The sequence below is a fragment of the Helianthus annuus genome, chromosome 4 (assembly GCF_002127325.2).
Source record: "Helianthus annuus cultivar XRQ/B chromosome 4, HanXRQr2.0-SUNRISE, whole genome shotgun sequence".
NCBI lineage: Eukaryota > Viridiplantae > Streptophyta > Magnoliopsida > Asterales > Asteraceae > Helianthus > Helianthus annuus.
This window is the reverse complement of record NC_035436.2, coordinates 23902073-23912910: the sequence shown is the minus strand read 5'-3', so window position 1 is coordinate 23912910 and position 10838 is coordinate 23902073. Positions and strand designations below refer to the sequence as shown.

The window sequence follows — 10838 nt, the reverse complement described above, 5'->3', positions numbered from 1 at the left end:
AGAAATTGCAATACCCCTTGCATTTTCCAAAATGCTTTCTTTTACAGGCATTTCAAAATGGAACAGTGGAAGATTGCCCAGTTCCCCTTTTCCGGAAATTACTACGGTTACGCATACGAAATCCTTGGGTAATCTTTTGGGCTACTTCCTTTTTCCGGTTTTCTTAATTCAACCGCATCGTCAATAGTGCGAGGTCTCGCAGCTTTAACGATATTACGGATTTCGCCAATCAATCCCCAAATATAGCGGGAAATAAGTACCGGTTCTGGCGAAGCCAACGTTGGTACCACTCTCGCATACTCGAAGAATGTCGAAGTGTACCCTCGACAATCTACACCCATCATTCGATGGTTCAGGAATTTATTTGCCATTTGTTCCTTTTCATATTCGGGACAGAATCTTCTTTCCATTAGCTGCTTAAATTCTTCCCAATTCATGGCATAGGCCATATTTCTTCCTTTGGCTTGAAGTACCGTGTTCCACCATTCTAGCGCCCCTTCTTTAAAAAGATGCGATGCATACATGACCTTGTCTTCCTCAGCATATTTACTTATCATAATTATTGCTTCAGTTTTCTCCAACCAACGCAGTGCCGTAGTCGCCCCTTCATTGCCTGCAAATTCAGCTGGTTTACAAGCAAGAAATTCTTTGTAAGTGCAACCAGGCGTTGCAGCTTTCATTTTCTTAGGAAGTGGGGCCTGCCGTGGATCATTATCGTGATTAGTATGGTTGCCGCCTACGTTTACGCTATTACTGAAGTTATCTTCTTGAGTACGTTTACTAGGAATAATTTGTTGAGGTTCAACCGGATGTCGATCAGCAGCAAGTATTTCTGGAATAGCATTGGCTATTTCCTGAGCAACGATATTCTCGATATCTTGCCTATTTAGGAATTGATGGTCGTTGTTTTGCTCTGACTGATTAATTTCATTAACGGGTTCATTACCAGCATTTGCCATCTGATAAATAATTATTTATATAAATTATTAGCATAAAATAAAATAAAATAATTAATAATCAAATATAACAAAGCAATTGCACATACTCAGGTTAACACGTGTATAAAATTGTCGATTTCTCGACTTCATTTTTCTTTTATATTATATTAAGCATCCGTACACACTGTTATCTTACACAAGTTTTATTTTTAGTTATTTTACAAGATTATATTTATTGTTATTATACAATCACAGCTACTTTCTCACACCATCCCTTCTGCTGATATTTCAGAAACGATGTTCCCTCTCGTCGTATTTCCAGGAGATTTGTTCTCCCACCTCCCGGATCCTATTCCCTGCACTTACCAGCTCCTCGCCAAAATGGCAAAGTTCAGCTAGGTTTTCATTGCTCATTGGTGGGTTTGGTATAGGTTCTGGGTCGAACTGAGGGAAAAAGTTATAGGGGTTATTGAGAAGGTTTTGAAACTGCCAGTCGTTAGTCCACCACTCGTCCATTTCTCCTAAAGGTTGGGTGTGGATTAAAGGTTCTGGGATGGCTGGTTCCAAATTGATTGGAAGTTGGGTTTCAGCAGAATAAGGAAAGAGGTTATTATTGATAGGCCTGAAAATATCGCAGCTTGCCAGTACGCGATCTAATTCCTCCTGTAGTGGCAATTCCTCGACTTGCCTAGAACTTTCCCCAATTTCCATTTCTACTTGCCTAGCATTTTCCTTAATCTCGATCCCTTTTCCTTTATCAATGGGGTTTTCAATTTTGGGAATTTTTCTATTTGCTGGTTTCCTCCTACGTACTTTCCTCCAGCCTACAAATCTTCTCCTTTTCTTAGGCTTTGGTTTCTCCGGAGGTGGAGCTTGAAATTCCATAGGTTCCTCTACATCGGGTAAGTAACCAGTAAAGTCGCTGGTAACTTCCACTTTTACGGGGTAGAGATTGAGATTCTGAAGGGCTTCAGATAGCTCATTCATGCTGTTTAGCATATATGCAGAATGCATACAAAATGCTAAGTTAAATTTTTATAATAAAATTTCACAGATAAACATTCAAGTATTATTGCATACCGTGTGACTAATTTAATACAAAAGACAACTGAAAATTAAAACATACTAGGGTTTATTGTAAACTTATTTATTTACTGGGTAAAATTTAGAGTTTCTGGATTGTAGATGCTATGGGTGCTAATACTGGGTCAGGGTGTTTAAAATTTTGCATTTACTGCTACAGTGGCTAACATATAAAGATCTGTCCATTTTTCATCTAACTCAACTTCCCATGGTGGGTTATTGCCTATTTCCTGTGTCTCCTTAGACCTCCTTACTTCTTTTGGTTGTGGCTTCTTTATTTTCTCTTGACTTTTCCTAATAACCAAACTTCTTTTATTAGGAGAAAGTGGTTTTTCAAACTGTGCTTTACGAACAAATATTCCTTCCTCAGTATTTACTAAGTGGTTTGAGGATGATGATCCCTTATCTTTTGGTGCACTATCTAATTGACGATAGATATCTGAAAGTCTTTGCTTACCCATACTGTAAACAAATATTCAAATAATATAATCACAAAATGGAAATCAGTAAAATTAAGTATTTTCTAAATACTTAATTGGCTTAAATCAGTGGCTCTGATACCACCTTTTCCTGTCACGGCCCCAGCCCCGGTTTGACCCGGTCAAGAGCCGCGGGACAGGAACCCGTGGTATTTAATTGATGCGACAGCGGAAGATTTTAACAGGATCTTTTTAAAACTTGAAATGCCCGGTTATTTTATTTCATAGTTCGGGATAACCCCGTAATTTACAATAGAGGAATTTTACTAGGAAATTCTCTGATTTATTAAAACATGTTTATTTATTTTAACTGAGCCACCTCTTCAAGCTGGTTAGTGCTCCGTAGCACGTTGTCTTTGATTTACAGCAGGTCGCCTGAAACATGTTTTAAAAATATTTTTGTCAGCGGGGAAATACTGGTGAATCATTCATTTTGATAAAATGACACATAGTTATAAATTACAGCACAAGAGCGAATACAATGGCTTCTATTTTATTTTTATCTAGCGCCGTGTCACCTGGTGACGATGGTCATACCACTATTGGGTCTTTCCCCAAGTAGTGACGTTTATCACTGTTAGGATTTATTAGCCTAACCATGAGAAATTAGTAATGTGCACAATACCCCACTAGCCAGTGATTTAAGATAACCACGACTTAATCCCTGTAATTATAACTTTTGAAAATATATGGAGTATTGTAAAACACTATTGATAAAAAGAGAATGACTCACATTGCAAGTTTAACGGGTAGAGTTTAGCCTACTGATAAGCCTGATTAACCTAATTTCAAATAACAATGCACACGAAAACTAGGTCAGTAACTAATACATCATTTACGATAACTCACGAGATACAAACCCTCACAACGAATGACAAAGTGCGATACTTAACATCCATCGAATTCACGACGAATGACAAAGTATAACCCTAATGTGGGCAGCACTTAAACATCCATTGGATAGTTTTAATCGATCGGACATTGAATCGTAATAGTGATCGAGTTATTACCCTGTTGTCGCAGCAGCGTTTCGTGATCGTGTGTGTTTTGTAGTAAACAGCGTATATCTCGGTGTATGATACGAATTTTGACGTCGAAACAGGCAAACAGTTCAAGTCCCAAGCCCCTGCATTTATAGCCTGAATTGGACCCTTCCGCGTGTCGCGACAGGATCCTCCGCACCTGTCGCGTATCGCGGGGCAATCCAATGTGGGCTAGGTTAGGCTTTTCACTTGTGTAGGCCTGCTGAGTTGATAGTTCGAGAATTTTCAATTTAGACAACGAATTGTGATGATAATCGACAATTAGGGTCTACCCCCCTTGAGTTTTAGGGGCCTAATCCTGATTTCAATTGTTCTGAAAATTTTAGGGGTTATGCAATACTACTTGGGGGTTTCAATTAGGGTTTCCTATTGGACAATTAAAATAATAATTTATAGTTTTGGTGATAGTTGTTACACGATCCCCTACCCCGACTGTAAATGGGAGTCTGATCTTTCCCAAAGGGTGTGATACGCTGTTGTTGAAACCTACTAGGGGGATAGAGTCCTCTTCTAGCCTGTCTCTTACATCCTTGTCGAATTTGAGGAAACAGTGCTCATATATTACTTCTACTCCGGATCCCCCGTCCACATGTATTCTGGCCACTTTGTGGCCAGCTATTATGGCTGAAATGTTAAGAGGGAGTCGTTGCACTTCGCTTTCCTCCAGGTATGGCATCAAGATGGGAGCTTTTATGCGGTTCGGGGAGCCCAGAATTCTGGCCTTTACACTTCTGGTGGTATCAAATTCCTCCCTCCTTCGAATCATGTCTACATCTGCCCTTCCAGGCTCCCTCGCATCTTTTCCTTTACGGTCCCTGCCCCTTCCTTAATTTCTTTGACCGGATGGGCTAGCTTACCCGTTTTCACCGCGGCCTCTATTTCTCTCTTTAGATACATGCAATCATCAGTTTTATGACCAAATCCTTTGTGAAAATCACAATATTCGTTTGGTTGTGCCTTTAGCCCAGGTTTTATGGGTGGTGGTCTTGGGAAGGAGCTCTTCACCTTTTCCGTGGCCAGTATTTCACTTGAGGTTTTGGTGAAGCTGTCAGAGTAGGGGGCGGGCCCCTCCCCCGAGGCCTATATGCGGAATACGAGGGCCTTGTTCTATCATACAACATTCTATCAAAAGCGGGTTTTCTGGAGTAAGGTGTACCTTTATCGAGAAGTTTTGTGGCCGGGGTGACCCTTCGGAGTGGGGTGTCCATCTCCTTAACTTTGCTAACTGTGTCTTTGCCCCTGACAAAGGCTCTGACTCTGTCCATGAGATTGTCAAACGAGGGTGGGAATTCCTCCCCCAGCTTCTCGCATAGTTGTGCATGCTTTAACCCGTTAATGAAACTGCTGATCTTCATGATTTCTGGGACATCCTTGATGTTCATGTTTTCTTTAACGAAAACCTCCATGTATTGATCTATTCGCTCATTGTCCCTCTGCCTTATGTGCAGGATCTCGTTTGGGTTCTTGACCACTTTCCTCTACTGACCAAAGTTCCTCAGAAATTTTTCACTTAACTTTTCATAGCTGTCAATCCCTCGGGGGGAAGGCTGTCAAATCAAAGCCTGGCTCCCTCTGTTAGGGTCTGCACAAACATATAGCACCAAACTGGCATGGGCCACCGTCCCAACTGTCCTCCACCCCTGAAGGTGTGAAGATGGTCCTCAGAGTCTCTTGTCCCATCGTACCGGTCAAAGTTTGGTGGCAGCTTCGTCTTAGGGGGCATGGGTGCTTCTGCGATGCTTCTGGTGAACTTTGAAATTTCATCTAAATCCTTTGGGAGGTAGGGTTGATCCAGACCATCATCGCCTTCCTTTTCTTTCTCTTTTCCTTTCTGCTTCTTCCCCATAATGAGATCTTCCCTCTCCTCCGAGGACATCTGTCTAAGGGCTGTCATGAACGTTTCAAGTGGGTCACTACTACCGCTTTTGTTTTGTGGATCCACCCCTTCCTGGTTGGAAGGTGTGTCAAATGACAGTCTGGCCCTAAGGCTGTCAAGCTTCTCTTGCCTTTCTAAATCCTCGAGACACATTTTTAACTTGTCCTTGTGCATGGCAACAAAATCTGGAGTAATGGTCTCCTCTCTTTCCAGAATTTCCACTTGGTTTTTGTTTTCTTCCTCGTGAGTTACATCTTCCATTGTGACCTTATCATGATCGTTCTGTACCATCTGGATGATAACTGATGGAGTAGTCATGTCGCTGTTTGTGAAACGGGTTACCTTTAACGTCGGAGTTCAGTGTGGAAACACCAGTCAGGCTGTTGTCCCACGGATGGCGCCAATGTCGAATACCCAAATCCCTGCTGACGTTCAAATGGGTCTTCGCTGACGTCAAGATATCCCGGCCTTCGTTACTACAAAAAAGTAAACCGTTAGCCTCGTCACGGAGGCCCCCCCCGGGGGGGGGGGGGGGGGGATCCGTGACCAAGCTCCGGCGTGAGAATAAGTAAACTTGCCAGAAAGTTGGAGGAGCTTATTCCGATGAGTATGATCACCGGAATGTTTCCTCTAAGGTGTGAATCCAATAAATGTGTGAGTGTTTTATATGTAAGAATGTTTGTCGGAATAAATGAGAGAGGAGTAAACGAGAGTGTTTTAAATGCGATGCCTTCCGAGAGCCTGCCTTATGATCACTCCTTTCTTTCCTTATATAACCTCTAGACCTTATTTTCCATGTGAGATATTTTATTAAGATGATCCAACGGGTTCCGATGGTCTTTAGGGGGCTCAGACACGTGTCTGACCCCCAACGATGAGATGGCAGCTTCATTTAATGCTTCCGGCTAGGAAGTGCAATTTCCAGCCAAAGATCCTCTTCTAATCGAGCAACAAACCATTATACATATGAATTGCATTTGCTGATGAATAGTAGTTTAACATATCAAATTATAAAATAGCCCTTAGAAAGAGGAGATATCTTTTGTTCTCTAACTTAATAGCAGAAACATTGATATGTTATTTACTGATTTATTATTGTTGTTTCTTTCAATGAGTAGCTAGGATGAATAGAAGAAACATTAATATATTATTTATTATTATTATTATTATTGTTAATTTGTTATTTGTATATAATAAAATAATTATTGTTAATTATTGAACCCGTTGTCATACCGGTCCACCTAGCACAACAGATATAATAATTTAAATCTCAAAACCATTTGACTTGACTAAATATAGGTTCCACCTAGCACAAATGTTATGTGACTTTTGGTCGGGTGGTTAATATATGACAAGGCATGACAACATATATATTTTGTCTCTTTATCCATTTTTGTAATTAAACTAAGTAATGGCTCACTCGCATTGTAGTTTATGTAAATAATATTATATGCTAATTAATTTGCTAAGTAGGTTTATGCTGAACCGACCAAAAAAACATCGACGTGTATGTGACATAACTTATGACTACTAGTTTAACATAACTAGCTTCTAGCTTAGACTATAAGGAGTGGGGGGTATTCCACGGTCCTCCCAACCGCCGAGGTGATCCCACCTCGCAGACCGCCACCCAGCAAGCCTGAGTCTGGGGGTAAATCCGCTACCGTAGGGGCATTGGGAACGAGCAAAACCCGAACCCACCACCTCCGGGTTAGAATGCGGGCTGGTGGCCATTGGGCTGACACCCAATGGCTGCCACGTGGTGTTATTTGACATGTGGCTGCCACGTTAGCACGTGTCAGAAAAATGGCGTGGTGCAAAAAAAAGTGGAGTGGAAGCGGCGTAGTTAGTGGCATTTTTGTAAAAAAAAATAAATAAATAAACAGGTACTTATCAAAACCAACAAAAATCCGCCAATCAAATAAAAGTCTCTACATCACCAAACCTAAGCGCCCCACACCGGTGTAGAATCCCCCGCCCTCACCACCACACCGCCCTCCACGCCATGTCCGAGGTGGTTTGCCTGGCGTGGAGACTTTTTCACACCCAAATCTTATGGTAAAGGTCTAACAATAATTCTTGGGTAATTACTTACAGGATTATCGACAAATCCGATATACTAGTAAGCAAGTGAAGAGGGAAATTAATATACATTAAAACATAGTTTTGATGGTGTTAATTAACCACAAAGTATTCAAACATGTGGAGTTGCTACCACTAGCAAAGGCAACTTCTTATGAATTGTGATCCCAATAGTCTCACTCATGTCCAAGTCCTCCCCTTTTTGGGCATCAGGCAACACAAAATCAAACTTATGCACCAAACTAGCTAACACAAGTTCATTAACACTCATTGCAAACTGGATTCCAGGGCATTTTCTTCGACCCGCACCAAACGGTGTCAACTCAAAATGAAGCCCTCTATAATCAACCGGACTATCCAAGAACCTTTCGGGCCGAAACTCATCAGGGTTGTCCCATAAAGCGGGGTCTCTACCAACGGCCCACGCGTTGATTAGAACTTGTGTCCCCGCTGCAATATTGTAGCCCATTAGTTCAACATCTTGTGTGGATTCGCGAGGAACGAGAAGTGGGAGTGGCATGTGCATTCGGAATGTTTCGTTGACGACGGCCTTTAGATACCGCATTTGATCCAAGTCGTTTTCGGTGATCTTGGGTTTGCCTTTGGCTACTTGGCGTACCTCTTCTTGTAGTTTTTTCATTGCATGTGGGTTTCTTATCAACTCACTGAGTTCCCATTCAAGAGTTGCGTAGGTTGAATCGGTCCCACCCGTGAACACATCCTACATGCAAAAATTTGGATTGGTATTCAAATTTTCTTTGATAAAGTGATGTTAAAACTATGGGTGTAAACGAGCTGAACCGTGAGCTTCTGAGTTACTCAAGATCGCCTCGCTTAAAGCTCGAATTGAGTTGAACCTAAACAAGCTAATTAAAATCTGAGCCCGAGCTTTATTTATCGACCTCGAGCTGGCTCGCGAGTTTAAACGGGTATTATTTATATTACTTTATTCATTATACTATATGTATATATATTTATATAAAAATATTTTTAATATTTAAAGTCATAATAAATATAAATAAATAATATCTATAAATTTTATGTAAATTATAATTATAAGTATATAAAAGTAAATTATAAATGTAAACAGGTTTAATTAATAAATAATAAGTTAGCCGAATCAAGCTTGAAAAACTAACCATTCATGAGCTCGAACTTTAGAAATAAAGCTTGAAAAGTACCGAGTTCGACTGTTCGAGTTTAGAGGTGCACAAAACCGGATTTTGGGCCAAATGATTTGTAACCGGTTTGGTTCAGCTTTAAACGATTTTAACGCATATATTCTTAAACCGATTTCAAACGGACATACCACATCCAATTGGGCCTTGTTTCACCCGAACCGGTTTCACTATCGGTTTATAAACCGGATCCCAACCCGGTTTGTTTGGTAGCTAAATGAGCCGAGCTCAGGCTTGACTAGACTCAACTCGTTTATACATGTAACTAAAACTAAAAACTTTAATTTACTTACCAAAATAAGAGCTTTAACAGTATCTCTTTCAAGAACAAAACTAGCATCCTTATCACTCTCAATTTCCAGTAAAATGTCCACAAAATCTTTCTCTTCATCATCTTCTCCACCACCACCACCGGACACTAGTTTCTTCCGGTCAACATGCTCGGCGATAACGCCTTCGAGAAACGCATCGAATTCGGCTGCGATCTTCACTGCTCTAACATCACATCCCTTAATCCAATCCACCCATGACAACCATGGGATATAATCACCAACACTAAAAACCCCTAACAACTCCACAAAATGAGCAAACAACTCTTTAAACTTTTCGCCACCGTGTTTCCGCCCCAATGCAGCCCTACATATCACACCATTAGTGAGTGAAATCAACAACTCACTTAAGTTAACAACTGGAGAGGAAGAAGAAGAACTGATCTCTCGAATTCGTTCAACGAGTAGATCAGTTTCTTCTTCTCGCATGCGACGAAACGATTGAACTCGTTTCGGGCTAAGAAGTTGAAGAACAGCAATGCTTTTGATCTGTCTCCAATACTCTCCATAGTCTGAGAACGCAATGTCCCTCGCGTTGTACGAAAGGATGCTTGGGACGCTTGATTTCGCGCGGTTTGCAAAGGTTAAATCGTGTGTTTTCATGATTTCATGAGAGGCATGGGCCGAGGAGGCGACGACCACAGGCACGCTGCCGAAATGAAGTAGCATGAGTGGGCCGTGTTTCTCGGCTAATGCTCGGAGAGAGCGGTGGGGGCTCGAGCCTAGTTGGTGGAGGTTTCCGATGACCGGAAGCTTGGACGGAGAAGGTGGTGGGTTTTTTAGGGTTTTTGAAGAGGAGAAGTACCATTTTGAGAAAATGGTTAGTAGTAAAATGAGAAGGGGGAGGAGAGAAGAAGTGAAGAGTTGATGAGAGATGATTAACAACATTATTGTTGATTAAGGTTGAGTGAGTATGGATTAGAAGGTTAACTTAGAAGGTGTATATTTATAAGTAGAAGTTGGAAGGGGAGGGTACATAGTAGTGACGGAGCTAATTTACTGGGGGTGCGGATGAGTGATTCAAGCATATTTTTTAACGGGTGCGGTCGGATTTTTTGCCTAAAAAATACACTAATTTTTTTCAAGCGGTGTGCCCACGGACCAAGGGTTGCACCTAGGTCCGCATATGGGACATAGAAGTATAGAAGGCATTGAGTTCTATTATTAAGTGATCTAAATATTAATATTAATATAGTTTTATTGATACCGATTTCTTAAAAAAATATCAAGTCTACGAATGTGAGGCTAGCCCACTTAGTAAAGATTTATGCTTCTTTGATGTGAGGTTTCAGATTTAAATCTGGGCAAAGAAGATTCTTTTAGGATTATTGGTATAGAGTATAAGCAAACGTTTCTATTCAAAAACTAGTATGAAACAAATACAAGTTACAACCAATACAGGCCGGGTCAAGCTTTTTGGGACCCAAAAAGGATAACGAAAAAGGCCCTTTTTCATAACAAAATAAAAACGATTTGTTTTGCTTTCGATCCAATGAATCCTATAATATATGTATGAATGCAAGATATAGATCACAAACCTTCACCACCAAGAATTCCAGAATTCAAATTACCTACATGTAATTTTTAAAAATATTTACTCTTTCTTTAGCCTCTCAGCAACCAAAGTGTCCTAGTGGTGGAGTGACTTGGGTTCTTCAATAGAGACCCAAGTTCAATTCTCATTAGTGCCACTTTGGTGCCACCGACATCCGCTTTAAAGCCGGACCGAGGACACTCGAGGTCTCGGGTTTGAAACATGTTTCTTACCCCTCTTTGATGGCTATGGGTATTTGCCGCCAGGGATCCTTGTCAGGTGGTGAACTGGGAAAG

At 40.9% G+C, this 10838-nt stretch overlaps 1 protein-coding gene across 1 annotated transcript; it reads right to left on the bottom strand.

Annotated features, from left to right (window-relative positions):
• Positions 1–7518: 7518 nt before the first annotated feature.
• On the bottom strand, positions 7519–9927 carry LOC110935937 (3-beta-hydroxylase). The gene is made up of 2 exons (XM_022178282.2): positions 8973–9927; positions 7519–8222 (listed from the first exon to the last, which is right to left on the bottom strand). The coding sequence occupies exons 1-2, from the start codon at positions 9894–9896 to the stop codon at positions 7614–7616; spliced, it is 1533 nt and encodes a 510-aa protein (XP_022033974.1). The 5' UTR covers positions 9897–9927; the 3' UTR covers positions 7519–7613.
• Between the last annotated feature and the right edge of the window lie 911 nt (positions 9928–10838).

Bases quoted from the DNA above. Each gene is read 5' to 3' on its own strand.
- LOC110935937 (XM_022178282.2), bottom strand. From the start codon at position 9,896: ATGTTGTTAATCATCTCTCATCAACTCTTCACTTCTTCTCTCCTCCCC. The intron at 8,223-8,972 runs GTAAGTAAATTA...TTTTGCATGTAG, and splicing joins CTGTTAAAGCTCTTATTTTG to GATGTGTTCACGGGTGGGAC.